This window comes from Schistocerca nitens, unplaced genomic scaffold, assembly GCF_023898315.1.
Source record: "Schistocerca nitens isolate TAMUIC-IGC-003100 unplaced genomic scaffold, iqSchNite1.1 HiC_scaffold_376, whole genome shotgun sequence".
In the NCBI taxonomy this organism is placed as follows: domain Eukaryota; kingdom Metazoa; phylum Arthropoda; class Insecta; order Orthoptera; family Acrididae; genus Schistocerca; species Schistocerca nitens.
The window spans coordinates 1,800,539-1,825,170 of record NW_026045910.1 but is presented as its reverse complement, the minus strand read 5'-3'; the positions used below and the strand labels follow the sequence as shown (position 1 = coordinate 1,825,170).

The window sequence follows — 24,632 nt, the reverse complement described above, 5'->3', positions numbered from 1 at the left end:
TATACAATCAATCCCATAAAACTTTAATTTATCTATGAGAATACCATCATTCATACAGTCAAATGGCATAGAGAGATCGCAGAAAATACCAATAAGGGCTGTTTTATTATTTAAAGCTTGTAAAATCTGATGAGTGAATGTTTAAATGGCATTCTCAGTAGAGCAACCCTTCTGAAACTAAAACTGTGAGTTGCTAAAGTGAGATACCTGTTGCTCCATTATTCACGTGACCAGAAGAACTGTGCCTCCTGCCAATGAACTTCACTAATTCACTCTATATCTAACTTTAACCTATCCACTTCCCTTTATAAATTTTCTAATCTACACTGTGTGATCAAAAGTACCCGGACACCCCAAAAAACATACGTTTTTCATATTAGGTGCATTGTGCTGCCACCTGCTGCCAGGTACTCCATACCAGTGACCTCAGTAGTCATTAGACATTGTGAAAGAACAGAATGGCGCACCCCACAGAGCTCACAAATTTCGAACGTGGTCAGGTGATTGCGTGTCACTTGTGTCATATGCCTGTACATGAGATTTCCACACTCCTAAACATATCTAGGTCCACTGTTTCCAATGTGATAGTGAAGTGGGAACGTGAAGGGACACATATAGCACAAAAGCGTACAGGCCGACCTCATCTGTTGACTGACAGAGACCACCGACAGTTGAAGAGGGTCCTATCATGTAATAGGCAGTCATCTATTCAGACCATCACACAGGAATTCCATACTGCATCAGCATCCACGTCAAGTGCTATGACAGTTAGGCAGGAGGTGAGAAAACTTGGATTTCATGGCTGAGTGGCTGCTCATAAGCCACACATAATGCTGGTAAATGCCAAACAATGCCTCTCTTGGTGTAAGGAGCATAAACATTGGATGATTGAACAGTGGAAAAACGTTGTGTGGAGTGATGAAGCATGGTACACAATGTGGCAATCCAATGGCAGAGTGTGGGTATAGCGAATTTCCTGGTGAACGTCATCTGCCAGTGTAAGTAGTGCCAACAGTAAAATTGGGAGGCAGTGGTGTTGTGGTGTGGTCATGTTTTTCATGGAGGGGGCTTGCACCCCATGTTGTTTTGCTTGGCACTATCACATCACAGGCCTACATTGATGTTTTAAGTACCTTCTTGCTTCCCACTGTTGAAGAGCAATGAGCACCTTTTCATAATGCACGACATGTGGCGGACTGGTTACACAACAATAACATTCCTGTAATGGACTGACCTGTATGGAGTCATGACCTGAATCCTATAGAACACCTTTGGGGTGTTTTGGAATTGTGACTTCATGGCAGGCCTCAGTGCATGACATCGATACCTCTCCTCAGTGCAGCACTCCGTGAAGAATGGGCTGCCATTCCCCAAGAAACCTTCCAGCCTTGACATGCCTGTGAGAGTGGAAGCTGTCATCAAGCCTAAGGATGGACGAACACCATATAGAATGCCAGCATTACTGATGGAGGGCACCGTGAACTTGTAAGTCATTTTCAGCCAGGTGTCTGGATACTTTTGATCATATAGTGTACCTGCCCAATTAAGGGATCTAATATTCCTTGCTTGGATCCACAGAATGCCAATTTTGCTTCTCCCAATGATGACATCCTCCTAAGCAGTCCCCACCTGGAGATCCAAATGGGGTACTATTTTACCTTTGGAATATTTTACTCAAGAGGATGCCATCATCATTTAACCACACAGCAGAGCTGGATGCCCGCAGGAGAAATTATAGCTGTAGTTTCCTCTTACTTTCAGTTGATGTTACAATGCCAGATCAGTCAAGCATCCAGACCATTGCCCCTGCAACTACTGAAAAGGCTGAAGCCCCTCTTTAGGAACCACACATTTGTCTGGCCTCTCAACAGATACCCCTCCATTGTGGTTGCACCTACGGTACAGCTATCTGTATCGCTAAGGCACACAAGCCTCCCCACTAATGGCAAGGTCCATGGTTCTTAATAGATGATTGAAATTTCTAGGATGTGAACTTTTCATGTCAATTATTTCATAAGTTAATTACTTTTAGATAATTCCAATTATGTTCTCAGAATGTTGGGATTGCCTAGTGCTAACAATAATTCCTCAGCTAGTGATTAGCTTTCAAAGATATTCCTTCACATATTGCTCTAACTTTCATGATCTGTATCTATTAATTATTAAAGCTTTCCAAAAACCTAATTGTGTTATTGTAATTAGGAACATAAATATAAAGAACTAAGATATAAATTCAAAAGAAACCTTACATAGAAATTGATTTCACATGTTCCTGTACTGATGGTGACTTAAAAGTGCATCTGCAGTATATATAGTATGAAAAATAAAAAAATAGTTATTTTTGATAGCAGAAACATGACAGATGGATTAAACTCTAACTTGTTACATCTCAGGCTGGTGTCTGGGACTCCTGTTAGCTGCAGTGGCCTTTTTGTTTACATGTGGCATTGTTGTGTCTCTCCATAAGTGCTTAGCATCATTCAGTGTCTTGTTGCCATGGCAGACATCTTAGGGACTGCCGCAAGTATAAGGTATTGCTGCTGCCATAATAGTGTTACCAGTGGTGTGAGTGTTCGAAAATTCTGCTTGAAATTTGTAATCTGTCTTCCCATCTATTGTATTCATGCAAAATCATTGTAGTCTGTATTTATGGTGGCACCTTACTTAACCAAAGAGTTCAAAGCAAGTTACCCAGCAGGTACACTGGATAAGTCAGTTCTACATATGCATACCTACTTCGCAGGCACCACGTGAAGCATGATTCAGGGTACCACTACTAGTCATTTCCTTTTCTGTTTTACTTGCAAACCGAATGAGGGAAAAAAATTGTCTAATGCCTCTCTATGAGTTCCAATTGCTCTAATCCTGTCTTTGTAGTCTTTAAGCAAAATGTACATTGGTGGTAGTAGAATTATTCTGCAGTCAGTTTCAAATTCTGGCCCTCTACATTTCCTCAATAGAGTTCCTTGAATGTTGCCTTCTCTCCAGGGTTTCCTATTTGATCTTGCATAGCATCTTCAACATACTGGCTTGTTGTCCGAACCTACTGCAACAAATGTAGCAGCTTGCTTCTGAATTACTTCAATGTCTTCCTTTAATCTGACCTGGTGTGCATCCCAAACACCTGAGCAGTACTTAACAATGGGTTGCATAGTGTCCTATATTCAGTCTCCTTTACAAACGAACCCCACTTTCCTAAAATTCTTCCAATAAATTCAAGTCAAACATTCGGCTTTCCTACTACAATCCTTACATGGTTGTTCTGCTTCATATTGTTTTGCAATGTTATGTCTCGATATTTAATCAACATGACTAAGTCGAGAAGCACACTACTGATGCTGTATTCAAACATTATAGGTTTGTTTTTCCTACTCATCTGCATTAACTTACATTTTAATACATTTAGAGCTAGCTAGAAATCTTGTACACTATGTGATCAAAGGTATCCGGACACCTGGCTGAAAATGTCTTACAAGTTCGTGGCACCCTCCATCAGCAATGCTGGAATACAATATGGTTTTGGCCCACACTTAGCCTTGATGACAGCTTCCACACTTGCAGGTGTACGTTCAATCAGGTGCTGGAAGATTTCTTGGGGAATGACAGCCCATTCTTCATGGAGTGCTGCACTGAGGAGAGGTACTGATGTTGGTCAGTGAGGCCTGGCATGAAGTCAGGCTCCCAAAACATCCCAAAGGTGTACTATAGGATTCAGGTCAGGATTCTGTGCAGGCCAGTCCTTACAGGGATGTTATTGTCATGTAGCCACTCCACCACAGTCCGTGCATTATGAATAAGTGCTCGATCATCTTGAAATATACAATTGCCATCCCCAAATTGCTCTTCAACAGTGGGGAGCTAGAAGGTGCTTAAAATATCAATGTAGGTCTGTGATGTGATAGTGCCATGCACACCAACAAGGGGAGCAAGTGCCCTCCATGAAAAACATGACCACACCATAACATCACCACCTCCAAATTTTACTGTTGGCACTACACACAATGGCAGATGGCGTTCACTGGGTATTCGCCATACCCACACCCTGCGATCAGATTTCTACATTGTGTACCATGATTTGTCACTCCACACAACGTTTTTCCACTGTTAAATCATCCAATGTTTACACTCCTTACACCAAGCGAGGCGTATTTTGGCATTTACCAGTGTGATGTGTGACTTATGAGCAGCCACTCAGCTGTGAAATCCAAGTTTTCTCACCTCCCACCTAACTGTCATAGTACTTGAAGTGGATCCTGATGCAGTTTGGAATTCCTGTGTGATGGTCTGAATATATGACTGCCTATTACACATTACGACCCTCTTCAACTGTTGGCGGTCTCTGTCAGTTAACAGATGAGGTTGGCCTGTACGCTTTTGTGCTGTACATGTGCCTTCATGTTTCCACTTCACTCTCACATCAGAAACAGTGGACCTAGGGATATTTAAGAGTGTGGAAATCCTGCATACAGACATATAACACAAGTGACACCCAATCACCTGACCACATTCAAACTCCGTGAGCTCCGTGGGGTGACCCATTCTGTTCTCTCGTGATGTTTAATGATTACTGATGCCGCTGATATGGAGTACCTGGCAGCAGGTGACAGCACAATGCACCTAGTATGAAAAACGTATGTTTTTGGGGGTGTCCAGATACTTTTGATCACATGGTGTATAAGTCATATTGCGTCCTCCTACCGCTACTCAATTATGACACCTTCCCATATATCACAGCATCATCAGCAAACAGCTACAGACTGCTGCTCACCCTGTCATCATATCATTTATATAGAGAGAGAATAAGAGCAGTCCTATCACTCTTCCCTGGGGCATCTCTGATGATATCCCTGTTTCTGATGAACACATGCCACTGAGGACAATGTACCAGGTCTGGTTACTTAAGCAGTTACTGAGGCACTCATATCTCTCAGAAACTGTTCTGTATGCTCATACCTTCGATAACAGTTTTCAGTGGATGGAATGGACTTGCAAATTTACAAGCGAATATCCTTAACATCAGTTTGCCACAGAATTCTTGAACATGTTGTCAGCTAAAATATCATAAATTTTCTTGAGATGGAAAAGCATGGTTTTAGAAAGCATCACTCATGTGAAACTCAGCTTGCCCTTTTTTCACATGATATCCTTATAACTATGATACAAAACTCACTGTATTTGTTGGTCTGGCATTTTTGTTAAACGTTGGAGGAAGGTAGCTTTTGTGGTATTAAATTCATAGGTGGCAAGAGGCAACTGAATCTCACCACTTATTAGGTAAGCATATTCCCCAACATTGTCTACTGGGGTAGAAAACTTTTAAGTATTGTCCATTGTGTTGTGGTTGGCAAGGAATTTTTCCACAGTGGCAAACCATGTTCTTGGATGATCTGTTTGAAAAGGAATTAGGTCAGGTGGAGAAACTGTGTCATAGGAATTTCGTGGAAAACATGCCCAAGTTCTGTCAATCTGTGGGCTTTGCTGTATGAAACTCCATTGATCATATATGGCATAGAAGGAAACTCAGAAATCTTTTGTACCTGTTCTGCTGACTTCTACATAGTTTAAGAAATAGATTTTACTGTATTGTTCTTGTTTTTTTTCTGTGCAGGTGTGTGTGTGTGTGTGTGTGTGTGTGTGTGTGTGTGTGTGTGTGTGTGTGTGAGTGAGAGAGAGTGAGAGAGAAAGTGAGTGAGAGAGAGAGTGAGAGACAGATTCATGTATTTTCAAGAGGAAGAAAATCTTAAAAACAGGCCTATATGTTTGTAGTGCTGTGCTGTATGGATAAGATGCAGGAGGTATAATAATACTACATGAATCTGATAGAGCCCAGTTTTTGTTTTGCTTATGGCCATACAAGTCAGATACAGTTGCACAACACAGAAGCCATTAAGTGAACTAACAGCCAAAGTTCATGCATGTGGTCACAGTTGACCCCCAGTGATGTCTTTGTAGTCATGGAGTTCACATATGCTTAAATTTCTTGTTATAGCACCTGAGTATTTGAACAATGTAACCTGTAGGTGGTAAGCTGTCATCTTCACACATACCATTGGCTGTTTATTCTCTCACATTTTTGTTGTCCAAATAACTTTTGCTATGTGAAACATGAGCTCCTGAAAGAAGAAATCTAGGTGCAAAAACTATGTTGTATAAGATTTGTAAGATAATATTATCAGTTGATTTTAAATTGTTATTAAATTTACTGGAGGTTTATAATCAAATAATGTATGCAGCTTAAAAGTTACATGATAATAAATCTAAAAGTAAGTTATTTTTAGGTAATGGAAGTCTTGATTGTAGCTGGAGCAGATATTGAATCAAAGGATGCCATGGGTAGAACACCACTGCACTGGGCAGCCGAGGCACACAATGTAGATGGTCTGGAGTTGCTATTGCACAAGGCAGTGAACACTGATGAACAGGACAACAGCGGCCAGACAGCACTGATGCTGGCTGTCGGCAGTGGTGATGCGGTCAATTTACTGCTCAGGAATGGAGCAAGTGTTAGTATGAGAGATAACTTGGGGAGGACAGCACTGCAGGAAGCCACAGACCGTGGCAGCCATGATGTAAGTTCCAAGTGCATTTGTTTGCACTACAGAAAGAGGTATCTCATGGTCAAATGTGTGTTTCTTCTGATGCAATTGCAGTTGTGAGTACAAATCAGAATGCAGTCATGTACAAGTTGTGATTGTAACTGTTATTTATAGATGCTATTTTGCAAAAGAAGCCATTTTCACTGGCAACAAGCTTAGTAGTATTTAAGATTTGACAAAACATTAGGATAGAAAATATACTACTCACTCTTCTTTGAGCAGAAGGCCATAAGTCCGATCTCCAGAGAAAAAAATTAACAAAAATTTGACCAATAGACAGCACTGTAACTGTTAGAATATGCCCACCAACAGATGCACAGCACATGGCTGTTTCTCAGTTCGTGTCCGAGATACCCAACATGACTGTGTCCGTGAATGATTGCATGCTGCTGGTAAAGCTCTTTTACAGAAGTTCTGGACACTCAAGGATATAGAGGAGGGGTTGAGTGGTGGCATTCAAATATGCAGTGCACACGGAATTGCCCAAACACTGGACAAGCCTGCAAGCATGGTGCATAACATCCTATACGAAACAACCTGAATTTCTATCCATACAAAATCATCTGTGTTCAGGAAATGATTCTTGCTGTCCTTCCAGCAATACGAACCATTCACTATGGAATTTCTTGGCTACCCTTTGAAGCAAGGCTAGCTAGGACACAATGGTTCTGAAGTAAAAGGTAATAGGCCAAAAAATGAAATTAACTTCATTGACAAAATCATACTTTGCCACTTGAGCAATGCACAGAGTTGTTAAGAAAAACAACATACCATTAGCATTAGCCACATTACATACGAACACATTCCAGTTTTTAATTTCATTCAACAGGACCTGACCTATCAGGGTTCTTAAGTTTCATCCAGCACAAGCTGTCTTTAAAACAAATGACACAAACTAACAAACAATCTGAATTCAACAGGCCTTTTGTTACTATGTAATTCCAAGACAATAAGACCTCAGTATTCCCCATGGCTCTCAGTACTCTCACCTAAAAGGATCATTTCTTATTCTCAGTTCCAATTGCACATAAGACATAGAATCATTCAAATCAGCCAGGGCTCTAGCTGTCTATATGATTACAACACTCAAATTTTAATTAGCTTGTAGCCGCTTTAAAATGCTTAACTCGACTTCTCTACTCAAAGCAGCAGTATCCACTTAAATTGCAAATTACATACAAAATAAAATAAAATAAATTTACCTGTGGTCCAAAGATTGTACAAACATACAAAACATGGAGTTTAACTCAGCACTTAGCCACTTTTGAATTCAAAATTTGAATTGGCACTAGCTGTTTAAATTTTCAAACTACACAAGTAGTTAAATATTAAAATGCCCAAGGTGCTAACGTTTTCAACAGCTAACACAAACAGAATAAATTTTAATTTTAACTTGGCACTTAGCTGTCTTTAAATTCTCCAATGAGTTTAGCAATCTGAATTGGCACTAGCCATTTGAACTTCAGCAGTACACCAAAAGTTTTTTTAAAATCTGGGGCCCCTGGACAAAAATAACACCAGAATTTGTTTAAAAACAAATTCATGGCTCTGGCCGCCATTAAATTAAGCATGTTAACAATTTTCCTGAGCAATGATTTTTATTTGGGGGTTTCAGTTGAAAGCACTAATAAAGCTAATCATCTAACAATAAATCCTCAAACATAGGTCTCAATTGACACACCACATGAAAACAACACTTGCATTAACTGGTGCCTTCAGTGTTGACAAGACACCCCATTACACATAAGTCTGGCCAGTTAGATGAAATAATATGGACACTAGCTGTTTGATACGTCATCAGACATGATATTAGGATTTGTCAATGAATAAGCCCTTAAATACTTTAACATAACATGTGGAAGGTTTTAAAAGTATTCAGTGGTAACATATTGAACATAAAGGTATTACTGGAGACCAAACAATTTTAGTACCCCAAATTACTCTAATACAACACATATGGCGGTACTACCAAAACACATTAAAGATGGTCATAAGAATAATAACAACAGAGATTATGTTAACTAGTTGGCTCTAGTCACTTACGTATCAAGTTCAAGGAACTTTAATTGTGGACACTGTGCATGTGAACACTAAATGGAAAAAATATTTGTTACAGTATTCAAAATACACTTACGTATTTATGCGTGTCAGTATTTCCTGTAATAGAGACATAGATGTCATGTTTTCTATTTCAGGACTTACAAATTTTGGTTTGAGGTAGAGCAGATTTTCTCATTATATACAAAGCAATACGTAAACAATTTAAGAATTTGTGTACTACTCAAGACCTTTGTTATTAAAATCAGACACTTTTTTTTAAAGGCAGAGCAATAGAGCATCCACAGACTCTGTACTGCTGTTGGAGTGGCACTCAGTATCACAGTTTTTGTTATATCCTAGATTCATCATTCCATCTGTTACACATTGCTGGTTTTTCTTCTATACATGTTAAGAACTGGATCTTAATTTCTTACCTCTGTTCTTGTAACCCAGTCTGCAGCTTTAGTTCCAGTCATTACAGCTCATACCATTTTTTGTGGGTATGCTTGATGTGTAGCAGCAAGGTGGAAAACATCATGTCCCGTCAATTTTCCATAATAGTTGTGAGTTCTGTGATCTCATTCACTACCATTTTGGTTAACATGTAACAGACTTCATCCATGTCTTCATAACTACCATTCCCTGTTGCTCGGTAATCTTCTGCTCCTCAGTCGTTTATTTCTGTGAACTTCATCATTTGGTTAGTTGTGCCAGTATCATTGCATTAAGAGGTCTAGAGTGGTAAAATGGTACACACTGCTCATGTTTTTTTGTGCTATGATTATGCACTTGACTATTCACACAGGAACATAATAATTTTATATCCGATGAGTAGCTCATCTCCAGCCTCACCAATCTTCCTGAGCAAACTGGCTGCAATGCATTTTACATGAATGCTAAGAATGAGATATTCTCATACTTCACAAATTACATTTTTTGTATATTTCATTATCTTCTCACTGTACAAATCAATTAATGTGTATGTCATTTGAAACACGTAGACAAGATGATTAATATGAGGCCTAATTCTCATCTGTATCTCAACTGCTACTGAGATAACCTTCATAAAATACATTCTAAGGCAAAAATTGGTGCACCACAAAGGAATTATCTGAATGGGACAGAAATCAGTAGATGTGATATACATGTACAGACAAACAGATGATTACGGTTTCAGAAAAACTGGATGATTTATTCAAGAGGAAGCGTTTCACAAACTGAGTAAGTCAATAACGCATTGGTCCACTTCTGGTCCTTATGCAAGCAATTATTCAGCTTGGCATTGTTTCACAGAGTTGTTGGCTGCCCTCCTGAGGGATATCATGCCAAATTATTTCCAGTTGGTGTGTTAGATTGTTAAAAACCTGAGACGGTTGGAGGGCCCAGACTGTAATGTTCCAAATGTTCTCATTTGTGGATAGATTGGGTGACATTGCTGGCCAACATAGGGCTTGGCAAGCATGAAGACAAGCAGTAGAAACTCTCGCCATGTTCAGGCAGGCAATATCTTGCTGAAATGGAAGACCAGGATACCTTGCCATATAGGGCATAAATGCAGGGGCGCAGAATATCACCAACATACTGCTGTGCTGTAAAGGTACCAAGCATGACAACCATAGTGGTCCACTCCAGACCATCACTCCTTATTTTTGAGCCATATGGTGGGTGTCAGTCAGGTTGGTATCCCACTCCCCTGTTGAGACATCTCCAGACCTGTATTCAGCCTGGAATCTCATTGACTAGAGTAGAATTGTCTTCAGTTATGAGTTCTGCCTTGAACTGAGCCCTGATGAGCAGCGAAGATGTGTCCAGGTACAGCCTGGATTGTGGTGGGATACAAACCTGACTGTTGCCCGCCATACAGTCCAACACCCAGGAGTCACGGCCTGCGCTGCTATTTCTTTTCCTAGCAGAACCCCTGTGGTTTCTACAGCACCCTTTCAGCATTGCGGTATGTCGACGTTATTGTACACTCTGTTTTGTTGCCCTTTATGGCAAGCCATCTTGTGCATACATTTCAGCACGATAGTGCCTGTCTGCATACAGTGAGAGTTTCTACCATTTGTGTTTATGCTTTCCAAACCCACCTTGGCCAGAAAGGTCACCAGGTCTCTCCCCAACTGAGAATGTTTGGAGCATTATGGTCAGACCTACATCTACATCTACATCTACATCCATACTCCGCAAGCCACCTGACGGTGTGTGGCGGAGGGTACCCTGAGTACCTCTATCGGTTCTCCCTTCTATTCCAGTCTCATATTGTTCATGGAAAGAAGGATTGTCGGTATGCTTCTGTGTGGGCTCTAATCTCTCTGATTTTATCCTCATGGTCTCTTCGCGAGATATACGTAGGAGGGAGCAATATACTGCTTGACTCTTCGGTGAAGGTATGTTCTCGAAACTTTAACAAAAGGTCGGTACCGAGCTACTGAGCGTCTCTCCTGCAGAGTTTTCCACTGGAGTTTATCTATCATCTCCATAACGCTTTCGCGATTACTAAATGATCCTGAAACGAAGCGCGCTGCTCTCCGTTGGATCTTCTTTATCTCTTCTATCAACCCTATCTGGTACGGATCCCACACTGCTGAGCAGTATTCAAGTATAGGTCGAACGAGTGTTTTGTAAGCCACCTCCTTTGTTGCTGGACTACATTTTCTAAGCACTCTCCCAATGAATCTCAACCTGGTACCCGCCTTACCAACAATTAATTTTATATGATCATTCCACTTCAAATCGTCTCAAGGTTTTGACTATCTAACACACCAATTTGACAGAATTTGGCACAATATCCCTCAGGAGGAAACCCAGCAACTCTATCAATCAATGCCAAGCTGAATAACTGTCTGCATAAGGGCCAAAGGTGGACCAATGCATTATTGACATGCTCAATTTGTGAAGCTCTTTCTTTTCAATAAATCATCCAGTTTATCTGAAATTATAAACTTTTGTTTGTCTGTCCATGTACATCACATCTACCAGTTTCTGCCCCATTTGAATAATTCCTGGCCTTAGAGAGCATTTTACTACAACCACCCGAAATTATTAAATAATTTAATAAGAAAAATTTGACACACAACCTACAACTACAACATAGGATCATCCTTATTACAGAACTTTCTTAATGTTAGTTTTTATGTTATAAAAACAATTATATTTAATATGAAATCCAACACTTACAAATAACAAAATTAGTGATAATAGCAGTAGCTACAGCAGAACAAGTTAATGAAAAGTAGAGCAATAAAGACAGATTGAGGGTAGGTAGATTTCGCCAAAGGCAATGGATATAAGAGAGAGATGGAAGAGGGAGAGTAATAAGAACTTTATAGGGCACACACAATTAAGAAATGGAAAAAGAAACATTTGGGCGATTGACTGAGAAACAAAACAAGAAAGAAGTATAAGTAGGAAAATATGGGAGCATTTGTTTGACAGAGAGAAACAAGCCATGTATATCAATTTTTAAGGAAAAAGTAATGAGGCTGACAGAAGTAAGTATTTCAATTTTTATTAACTGGAACAGCATATTGAATTGTGTGAAGGGTAGCTTGGTTCAAAGGCAGAGAGTGGCAGAGAGAGTTTTCAAATAGTTTGGTTTTACAGCAGGGCACAGGTAGGGTACTAGTTTTTGTTTCCATTTGTTGCCACTGTAGGCTTGTAGCATGGGAAGCAAGGAGAGGATGTTGTTTGGTGGCCAATATCCTCTTTTTAGGACACAACTGCACACATGTACAACAGGGTTCTTTATTCACAGAACAGAAAGTCACTTATCTTTAAGCAAGTTGTTGTGGTACAAGCTCTTCAGTAATAGTTCTGCTTGTGAAGGACAAGTCCTGCTGTGTAGACTACTCTGATCACTATGTACTGACTGACTCTGAGCTAGAGACTGTGGCTCTGACTGACTGTGACTATGACTCCAACTGTGACTGGACGACTGCCTGGAACTGTGACTGACGATTCAACTCGGTGGCTCACTGGATGACTGACTGGACCTCTCCAGTCTGCAGCGGTGAAATAAATACTGATGGTCAAGAGGGCATTGGTGGCACATTACTTGCGAAGCTGTCATTGGCCTCTCTCCTGATAGGCTCACTGCTTGTGCCTACTATTGATCTTCTTGCAACCTCTTTGTTCCCGGTGTGCTGGTGACAGCTTGTACCAGCACATTGCTCCCCTCCTCCCCCCCCCCCCCAAAAAAAATGCCACACCATTGTCATGTTGTGAGGCTGCAAATGACAACGGGGAGGGAGGCAGGTCGCTGGATGTAGAGATGAGCCGGGAGACGTAGCTGCGGAGGATGGTGTACTCCTGACTTACCATGCCATATGGCTTGTGAGGCAACAGGAACATCCCCCAGAAAACTGCTGCCAGGGCACACATCCAGGCGGGATGTTTCCTGGGGTGATGATGGTGATTGCTGTGGTGGGTACACGTCCATGGAGTCAGTGAGCGGGTACGGCGGGGGCGAGGGTGCTTGTCCATCTGCTCCTCCACAGGTGCCTCGGTGGTACCAGTGGGCGGCTGCGAAGGCCACACGGCTGTGAAGATCATACGGTCCCATGAGGCCATGAACCTGGAAGAAGAAAAGCAGCTCATAGGCCAAAAGGACATGCACAAATTTGGTTCTGGTGCCAGCACTGCAAACCATCAGGACCTGCAATCAAATAAATTGGAGAGCCGATGCATTCCTGGATTACACCTCTTTCCCAGCACCTCACAACCATGAAGAGAACAAGATTGTGTGGTGGAAAGCAATACTTGTGGACCATTGGTGGTGCCGGATGCTGCAGTGAATGTAGCAAGTGTAGCAGTGTCCAATGGCGGAGGCCAGGCAGAAGTTCCGCTGGTAATGGTCTCTCTCGTGGGTGGGAGCAATATGAGGCAAGAAAGAGTTGCAAAGCTTGTTACCATGTGTGAGTGGTATGAAGCTTAGTCAACTGTTGCTTAAAAGTGCATAGGAAGTGTTCTGCTTCTCCATTGGACTGCAGGTGGAAGGGAGCACTTGTTAAATGACGAATGCCGTTTCATTTACAAAACTGTTCGAAATCATGCAAAGTTAACTGTGGTCCGTTGTCCGGCATGAGTACTTCTGGCAAACCTACTATGCAAAATATCGAGGACAATGCTTGAATGGCGCTACGTGATATGGTAGAGTTCATAGGCACCACAAATGGAAACTTGCTAAAATTGTCTAACACTATGAGACTAATGAGTCTTCCAAAATGATCTTGCAAAGTCAATGTGCACTCGTTGGCATGGTTTTAGGGCAAGCTGAGAATGTCTGTGGTGGAGCAGATTGGTTTTCTGCATGTGTGCAACACTGTGATGTCATCTGTTCAATGTGGACATCCATGCTCTGCCAAGTACAGTGCTGGTGCTCTAACTGTTTAGTGTGAACAATTTCCCAATGTCCTTGGTGGTGTAATCACAACACATCCTTTTGAAACATTTTGGGAATATGCGCAGGTGACTGTCCACAGTAATTTTGAACTAGAATCACATTCTGTTGAACTGAAAGGCTATGCCGACATGCAAAATATTGGCCCACAACTAGGTTCTGAATACTGTCAATGAATGAGAAAAGATGTGTGAATGTAATGCAACAAAATCTTGAGATCTGAGTCTGCATCCAAGGTCTGTGCAATTTTTCTGTAGTGCAAGGGAAAAGATTCCAGCAATTCAGAGTCCTGCGCATCGATCTGACAACAAGATGTGACAGATGCATCAAAATCAGAGTCTGCGCCAATCAGAAGGCGAGATAGGGCATCTGCATTGCCATGCTTTGCCATAGGTGTGTACACAATTTCATACTGATACTGCAAAAACAACAAAGCCCAATGCTGGAATTTTTGAGCAGTGCGTGTAGGAACCAGATTTGATGGATGAAACAAGGTCTGCAAAGGCTTGTGATCTGTCACTAAATAGAACTTGTGACCATACAAATAGTGATGGAATTTTGTCACACCATACACCATAGTGAGAGCCTCTTTTTCTGTTTGAGAATAATTGCACTGAGTTTGAGTTAATAACTTTGAGGCAAAAGCAATAGGTCTGTCTTGTGCACCAATCCTGTGCAGAAGCACAGTGCCAATTCCATAGGAAGAAGTGCCAACTTTCAAAACTACTGGCTTGGCAGTGTAAAAACGCGCTAAACATCTGTCACTGAGCAAAGCATTTTTGAGTTTTTGAATTCATCTTGACAGTCTTTAGTCAGCACAAAAGGTACATTTTTGTGACACAAGAGATGCAATAGAGCCGCGATCTGAGCAGCATTTGGTATGAACCAAATGTAGTACGTCATTTTGCCTAGTACTGACTGCAGTTCAGACAAATTGCAAGGAACAGACAGGTCATGGTTTGCAAGAAAATGAGATTGGAGGGATGCACACCCTGATTGTTTATCACATGACCTAAGTATTGTAGTTAAGTTTGAAAAAAAAGGCACATTTTTCGAGATGACACTTGAGTCCTGCTTCTGACAACACTCGCAAAAGAGTACGCGAATTGGCAATGTGTTTCTCTGGTGTAGAGCTTGAGATGACAACATCATCAAGGTAGTTTGAACAAAATGGCACTTTTGCAGTCAGTTGTTCCAAGTAATGTTGAAAAGTGGTGGGTGCGGAAGCACTGCCAAAGAGCAAACACAAATACTTGAACAGCCCTAAGTGTGTATTTACAACAAACACTTTCTGTGATTCTTCATCCAATGGAATTTGCAAGTAGACATCATGCCAATCTATCTTAGAAAAGTAACGTCCTGCACCAAGCTTGTCCATGAGTTCTTCAGGTCGTGGTAATGGATAAGTGTCAACTATTGTCCATGGGTTGACTGCAAACTTTGGCTACTTTGTCTCTTAAAGCAATTGGAACAGGGCGGGCCTGAAAAAACTTAGGCTGTGCAATGTCTTTCAATTTAACATGCACTACGAAGTCATTAGCTTTTCCCATTCCTTCTGAAAATAGTTTGGGAAATTCTTTAAGCAAGTCAGCAACACTGTCTTTGGTACAAAAGCCGATATGGAAAGTACGTTGTGGTGGATGCTAAATCCAAACAAATCAAAGGCATCTAAATTGAAAATGTTATCACTGTCTCTTGATTTCAACACAGTAAAATTCACTATCCTAGTGTGAGATTTATAAGTGGCAGGCAAACTACACTGTCCAAGCACTGGAATACCTGTCCATTGTAAGCAGAGAGGTGCTTGCTAGATTTAGAAAGGTGTGGTGAGTCTAACTTCATACGTGGCACGATTAAGCAAAGTTACTGAGGACCTTGTGCCTAACTGAAAGTTCACATGATAGCCAGCAATTTGTAATGAGACAATTAGTTTGTTAGAATGCCGTTGCACAGCACTAGAGCAAGAAGGGGGTACAACCTTAATCTTGCTTTTGTCAGTGCCTGCTGTAGATTTGGAAAACACAGCGTTCACTGCATGTGCACAAGCCTGTTTTTTTCTGGGAGCAGGCAAAATTGGCGTTTTTGTGCTGTTGCAAACAAACTGCTTGGACATGGCCTTGTTTTCCACATGTTTAACACATTGTGTTACATGATGGACAATCCTGCCCTTTTGTGACAAGCAAAACACCTAGGGCAAAACTTCACTAAGTTCACAGGTCTGTTTACATATCTATATGGCTGTACGCGTGGCTGTGTATGCACTCATTGTTGTGGATGCTTGGGGCGGGTTGTGAGCAAGAGGCAACTGGACCCGACAAATAGGGGCCTGGTCACACTTATTGGCTGCTAGGGCACCTGAATCATATTGCTCTAAGATTTGGACAGTTGAGGAAGTGATGGATCAGAGTACTTTAAGATCTGTTCCCATATTCTAATATCTGGGACACTAAATGTTATTGCATCCCCAATCATTAAATCGTTGTAAAAGTTGTCATAACTAGACTTAAATTTACACTTCCTAGTCATGCGCGTTAATTCTGTGTACCACTGGACTTGCTGATCTTAGTACTTGGTTAATGCAGCCATTACTTGGTCATAACTGATTTCCTCAGAAGATGCAACTGGGAATAGCTTTTGCATTAACCTGAACACTGGGGACCCCACAATCGAAATAAGTATTTTAGCTTCACAGTACCTTGAACTCGATGAACTTCACAATGTGCTTGGAACTGTGTCAGATATTCAAGCCATTTCTCTTTGGTGTCATTAAATTGCCAGAGCGGTGGTAGGCAGGTAGGTGGCACTTTCTAGGCCTGTCGGTTTGTCTGTTGGGCAGCCAACGCAGCTTGTGCAGCCAGTAGTTGTTGTACTGTCAGCAAATTGTTGGTTCTGAAGCTGAAAAGCAAGTGTCAGAACCATCACATTGGCCATCTGCGGCTGTGGCACAGGGGCAGGGGGTGGAGGGAGTGGGGGAGCCATGGTTTACACAAATACATTATACCAAAAAGCAAGCAAAGCCACTGAAAAGAGACATTTGATTAGTTCTGCAGCTCCCTTCCTGGAATACATGCAAGAACACAACAATACATTATCATCCCTGCAAAATAAAACACAAGAGAAACAAGCAAACTCTGCACTGAATTATACTTGTTGCCAGTTTAGTTTTGTGTTGCCCACTGTTGAGTCTTGTACCAGAGGAAGCAAGGAGAAGGTGTTGTTTGTTGGCTGGTATTCTCTTTCTATAACAAAACTGCACACATGCATAATAGGGTTCTTTATTCACAGAACAGAAAGTTACTTATCTTTAAGCAAGTCATTGTTGTACAAACTCTTCCAGAATAGTCAATGTTAGTGTCATTGCTCGTGAAGGACAAGTCCCACTGTGTACACTACTCTGGTTGCTATGTACTGACTGACTCTGCTAGAGACTGTGGCTCTGACTTACTGCGACTGCGACTGTGACTGCCTGGAACTGTGACTGATGACTCAACTTGGTGACTCACTGGATGACTGACTGGAGCCCTCTGGTCCACAGCAGCAATCTAAATATTGGCAGTCAAGAGGGTGTTGGAGGCGCACTACTTGCGAGTCTGTCATTGGTCTCTCTCCTGATAGGCTCACTGTTGTCACCTACTATCGATCTCCTCACAACCTCTTTGCCATCCAGTGTGCTGTTGACCACTTACACCAGCACACTAGATAAACAAGACCTTCTGTTGTGGTCATGATGACTTGAAAGTTACTCAATATGTGATGGATGGTACTGCAGTGTACATGCACTGAGGAGCTGATGAAGTAGACATAGCATATGGTAGCCACATAACTTGTCTGACTACAGCCATCCTGAATGAGCAAGTGAACCAATGACATGGTCAAATAGAAGGGTGTTGCAAATGTAATACACACAAGCATTCATGGCTAGTTCTAATCATCTAGTTTTGAATATTCATGCTGTGTAGTATTACTTCACAATAGGGGAGCTGTGGCAGAATTAGTGGTTTCACCAGTTCGCCTTTCACATCCTGTGGAAATATGATCTGAAACTTCTGGAAGGCATAGAGACAAGTGGAAGTCTTCCTCGATGTGGCATCAATATTTTCTGCCTAGTTGAGCTGCGCACCTGAAGTTACTCCCCAGGTCTTTGCCATTTTCTGGTATGATATGGTGTAGAAACTGGTAGATTACTACAGATATTGTCAAGAAAAAAAGGGGGCAGCTGTTCACAGAATCCAAAACATATTTATTGTTGAGAAACTGAAATTATTGGAGGCTTTTTTGCATTTAGTTTAGGCCCCAGGTTTTGCACTTACCTGAACACAGAAATCAAATGGTCATTCATCTGGATAATGGCAATATTGATAGCTGCAGGTCTCCCATTTAATTAAAACTGGAGGTCATTGGCACAGAAATGATCTTTAATGGAACAAATGAGATGTATATGACATACAAGAAAAACAGTTTTCGGCCCAGGACTGACCCTTATGGCACTCCTGAAAGAACATGATTCTGTGATGACTTTTCAGTTCTGTGAACTGCTGTCTGTTTTTCTATTATCTTTAAACCCACTTCAGTGCATCATCTGAAAATTACACCTGTCGTATTTTCTTCTGAGCCATATACCTAAGTTGAGAGTATCTGATGGTGACCCTATGGTTGTCTGCGGTCTATTTTGGGTTATCAGTTACCTTAATCAGTGCAGTGTTTGGATGTTGGTGTTTGTGAAAATCAGACTGATATTTGTATGTAAGTAGAATTTGCATATTATTCAGTCAGTTGTTTGAGAACAATAGATTACAGGGCTTTGGGTACAGCAGATAAGATTTTAATTGGCTGGTAATCCAGAGCTGGTTGTGAGTTCTCATTCTTAAGAATATGTCATAGTAAGCTTCTTGTAAGCTGAAATTAAATGTGTCTGTCAAGACTAGTACAGCAGCTTGAGTGCTGAGTACTAATGATGCTCAAAAGTATTCATTCATTTCATCAGCTGAGATGTGAAAACCTGTTTCTTATTTTATCTTTGTGACACTCAGGCTGTAGAGATCCTTCCACAGGATTGTAGGGCACATATTGCTGCACGCAGTGAAAAGAGTATGCTTTATTTTGGCTTTTTGAACATATTGCTTTACACTGTTTTGTAGTCTTCTGTGTCCTTCATAGCATTCAGGCTTCACATTTTATTTTTATTTAATATGCCTCTTTTCATTATTTTTCACAAGTCAATTGTCAGCTAAAGTATACACATAGGAGATATCTGGTCACAGAAAACTGCAAGCTCATTAGTGAGCTCATCAGTTTTACCATCTGTTGTGGGATCACTACAGTATTATGGAATAAATAATACAGCATTAAAAGTAATTAATTCTTATCTAAATATTAGAAGGCAATTTGTGTCAATTCAAAATAAGCATTCTTCACTGAAGAAAATCACATTTGATGTGCCTCAGATCTCTGTTCTTGGACCATTCTTCTTCACTGTTGCAATTAACAATTTGCCACATTATGTTGGACTTGTCAGTTATCTGCTATGTTGACAACACAACTTTAATCACCACAGATTGAGATAGGTTTAGGTTATGCCAGAAATCAGAGGACACACTCTCCTTAACACTACCTGGTTCACATATAATAAACTACTGCAGAATCTGGACAAAACTCAACACCTGCTGCTGGGACTAGCTAAAGACATAGAAGCAGAATCTGTAAAACTGCTTGGAATACATACTGATTCCAAACTAATTTGGCAACCCCATATTAATGATGTCTGCAGAAAGATATCAAGAGTGTCCTATCTCATATGGAAATTATATGAACTAGTGAGAAAAGAATATCTTAGGATAACTTACTCGAAACTTTTTCAGTCTTGCGTGTCCTATGGGCTGTTGCTGTGGGGTCTCTTAGGTCACGTCAGTGATGTATTACTGATTCAAAAGAAACGTGCTAAGAATAATGTGTAAGGTTGGTTCAAGGGAACACTGGCGCCCTTTATTCACTAAGACCAAAATAATGACAGTAGTAAATCTTTATATCTATGTGTTATTGATGTATGTAAAAAACAGCGTAGCAGAGTTTAATGGCAGAGAGAACATACACCATTGTAACACTAGACATAAGACAACTATTGACATTCCTAGACATAGGTTGGCACAAACAGGCAACTTTCACAAAGTGAACTGTTTGAAATGTTGTAATAAATTGCCACATTCTGCAATGGATACACATTTCAATAATTTTAAAAGTGAGTTGTATAAATGGTTAATAAACAATCCATTCTACAGTTTCAGAGAATTCTAGGATACTAGTAGTGTAGAAATTGAGTTTTAGGATTAGGATTACAGTGCTGTACAACAGGTTAATATAGGATAAATCTTTGTACAAGCATTGTGAAAAGTAGTTAATATGGTAATTGCTATTGTATATCAATATAAAGTCCATTCCATTACACATGGTCAATGGCTAATAAAGAACCCGAATCAGAAACAAATAATTGGGTGCTATTGAACAATCCACTATTAGAACATGACAGTCTATATTTGTTCCTACATGTTATGTGATATGATTTGAGCTTTGAGTGCTCTGAGCAGAAGACCACAATTATTATGTCATATGCTGTGAGACCTGGAACAAGTTTCTGTCCGATACCTTTTACACTGTCAGTGTTTGTTTTCTGTTATTACATCTGTAAGAGCGTGACTGTGTGATGTGTGGGAAGTAATGGAAGAATACTAGTTGCAACTATACAGTCCCCTTGGGTTTATTGTGGAGGGAATGTCTCTCAGCAAGTCTATATTCATGTCTCCAGTTATGATGACCTCGTCTACATCTACATCTGTCTACAGCTGTCTCTTTAGTGGACTTGTTGCATCTTCTAACTGTCCTGCCAATGAAACGCAACCTTTGGCTCACCTCCCCCACAATATTATCTATGTGGTCTTTCCAACTGAAGTTGTTCGTAATTTTAACACCCAGGTACTTAGTTGAATTGACAGCCTTGAGAATTGTACTATTTACCGAGTAATCGAATTCCAACGGATTTCTTTTGGAACTCAGGTGGATCACCTCACACTTTTCGTTATTTAGCATCAACTGCCACCTGCCACACCATACAGAAATCTTTTCTAAATCACTTTGCAACTGATACTGGTCTTTGGATGACCTTACTAGACGGTAAATTACAGCATCATCTGCGAACAACCTAAGAGAACTGCCCAGATTGTCACTCAGGTCATTTATATAGATCAGGAACAGCAGAGGTCCCAGGACGCTTCCCTGGGGAACACCTGATATCACTTCAGTTTTACTCGATCATTTGCCGTCTATTACTATGAACTGCGACCTTCCTGACAGGAAATCACGAATCCAGTCGCACAACTGAGACGACACCCCATAGGCCCACAGCTTTATTAGAAGTCGCTTGTGAGGAACAGTGTCAAAAGCTTTCCGGAAATCTAGAAATACGGAATGAACTTGAGATACCCTGTCGATAGTGACCATTACTTCATGCAAATAAAGAGCTAGCTGCGTTGCACAAGAACGATGTTTTCTGAAACCATGCTGATTGCGTATCAATAGATCATTCCCTTCGAGGTGATTCATAATGTTTGAATACAGTATATGCTCCAAAACCCTACTGCAAACTGACGTCAATGATATAGGTCTGTAGTTCGATGGATTACTCCTACTACCCTTCTTAAACACTGGTGCGACCTGCGCAATTTTCCAATCTGTAGGTACAGATCTATCGGTGAGCGAGCGGTTGTATATGATTGCTAAGTAGGGAGCTATTGTATCAGCATAATCTGAAAGGAACCTAATTGGTATACAATCTGGACCTGAAGACTTGCCCGTATCAAGCGATTTGAGTTGCTTCGCAACCCCTAAGGTATCTACTTCTAAGAAACTCATGCTAGCAGCTGTTCATGTTTCAAATTCTGGAATATTCCATTCATCTTCCCTGGGGAAGGAATTTCGGAAAACTGCGTTCAATAACTCCGCTTTAGCGGCACAGTCATCAGTAACAGTACCATCGGCACTGCGCAGCGAAGGTATTGACTGCGTCTTGCCGGTTGTGTACTTTACATACGACCAGAATTTCTTCAGATTTTCTACCAAATTTTGAGACAATGTTTCATTGTGGAACCTATTAAAGGCATCTCGCATTGAAGTCTGTACCAAATTTCCCGCGTCTGTAAATTTTAGGCAATCTTTGGGATTTCGCTTTCTTCTGAACTTCACACGCTTTTTCTGTTGCCTCTGCACCAGCATTTGGACCTGTTTTGTGTACCATGGGGGATCAGTTCCATCTCTTACCAGTTTATGAGATATGAATCTCTCAATTGCTGTTGCTACTATATCTTAGAATTTGAGCCACATCTCGTCTACATTTGCATAGTCAGTTCAGAAGGAATGGAGATTGTCTCTTAGGAAGGCTTCTAGTGACACTTTATCTGCTTTTTTAAATAAAATTATTTTGCGTTTGTTTCTGGTGGATTTGGAAGATACGGTATTACACCTAGCTACAACGACCTTCTGATCACTAATCCCTGTATCAGTCATGATGCTCTTTATTAGCTCTGGATTGTTTGTGGCTAAGAGGTCAAGCGTGTTTTCGCAACCATTTACAATTCACGTGGGTTCATGGACTAACTGAGAAAGCGTTTAGGACAATCTCGGAAGATGTTTTCTGCCTACCACCAGTTTTGACAAGTATATTTGCCAACATATCGAGGGAAGGTTGAAGTCCCCACCAACTGTAACCATATGAGTGGGGTATTTATTTGTTATGAGACTCAAATTTTCTCTGAACTGTTCAGCAACTATATCATCGGAGTCTGGGGGTCATATTAACACATAAATGAATGTAACTGCAACAGGAAAGATGTCAGTATGTTGATTTTAGGTAGATTATAGGTGACATGAATTAAATACTTCTGGCTCTGTAGACTTGTCTCAGTGAACATATTCCACCTTTGTTGCTTCATTAGGGATCAATGTACTTATGAATGTGTGTTTTGAGGTGAGATTTTATATGTGGGTTGACTCCCTCACTACCCTTATCTGGCCTGTCAGCCCCGATATCCTGGGAAATGAACAGATGCTGAGGACATGTGACCCTTTAGCGACATTTCAGGCTGGAGGATTGTGTGAAAGTAGGCTCAGTTCTTCGTACTGTAAGGACAAGGACAGGAACTGGACATTACAGTGTGCCACTAATAGTTCTGACACAATTCCTCACTTAACTATGTGCAGCTTGTGCATGGCAGTTTGACAGTTATGCTCCTGCCTATTGCAAAGGTCACTCGCCCACATTTCTGGGAAGCTGCATAATTGTTGAATATAAACATTTGTGGTAATTAGTATAAGTATGTAGCTAAATACAAAACAAATTATGAATATGTAGTTTGTTAACTAATTTGTTGAAATTACATATGCAATGTACATAAATAATTTTTTATACGAGGTGTGGCTAGAAAAAAACCGGACTAGTACTGGTGAAACAATAAAACGAATGCAATAAGGCTGAAAGTCGCGTGGCCTGTCACGTGACTCTCGCTCCGCCTACTGCTCGAGTTTCATCTGCCTCCTGCACTCAGTCTGCCCGTGGCGTCTGTTTTAAGCTAGTTGACGTTTTGTCTGTGCGTCGGAAAATGCTGAGTGTACAGAAAGAACAGCGTGTTAACATCAAATTTTGTTTCAAACTAGGAAAATCTGCAAGTGAAACGTTTGTAATGTTACAACAAGTGTACAGCGATGATTGTTTATCGCGAACACAAGTGTTTGAGTGGTTTAAACGATTTAAAGATGGCCGCGAAGACACCAGTGATGACACTCGCACTGGCAGACCATTGTCAGCAAAAACTGATGCAAACATTGAAAAAATCGGTAAACTTGTTCGACAAGATCGCCGTTTAACAATCAGAGCAGTGTCTGAGTTAACAGGAGTTGACAAGGAAAGTGTTAGGCAGATTCTTCATGAAAGTTTCAACATGAACAAAGTGTGTTCAAAAATGGTTCCAAAGTGTCTCACAATTGAACAGAAGGAACGCCGAAGAATGATTTGTTCTGACATCCTGGAAAACATTGAAAGTGATCCCACCTTCTTACAAAATGTTATTACTTGCGATGAATCATGGTTTTTTTACTTACGATCCCGAAACTAAACGCCAATCGATGCATTGGAAAACTCCTGGTTCTCCACGACAAAAAAAAGCACGAATGTCAAAATCGAAATTCAAGGCAATGATGATTGTTTTTTTTTTTTTTTTTTTTTTTTTTTTTTTTTTTTTTTTTTTTGACATCAAAGGGATTGTGCACATTGATTGGGTACCAGAGGGACAAACAGTGAATCAGCATTACTACATTAGCGTCCTGGCTACCCTACTTGAGTGAGTACGGAGAAAACGGAACGATTTGTGGAGAAAAAAGTCATGGATCCTTCACCAAGACAATGCCCCAGCTCACAGTGCGTTGTCAGTGAAGACGTTTTTGGCAAAACACAACATTCCCATCTTAGATCATCCACCCTACTCACCTGATTTGGCCCCCTGTGACTTTTTTCTTTTCCCTAAAGTCAAGTCAGCTTTGAAAGGAACTAGATTTGA

At 40.8% G+C, this 24,632-nt stretch overlaps 1 protein-coding gene across 1 annotated transcript in view; it reads left to right on the top strand.

Annotated features, from left to right (window-relative positions):
* LOC126229626 (putative ankyrin repeat protein RF_0381) overlaps positions 1–24,632 on the top strand; it is a 58,312-nt gene that overhangs the window by 18,582 nt on the left and 15,098 nt on the right. Inside the window, exon 3 of the mRNA XM_049942369.1 lies at positions 6,279–6,569. Coding sequence (XP_049798326.1) covers positions 6,279–6,569 — 291 coding nt within the window. The remainder of the gene's footprint in view (positions 1–6,278; positions 6,570–24,632) is intronic.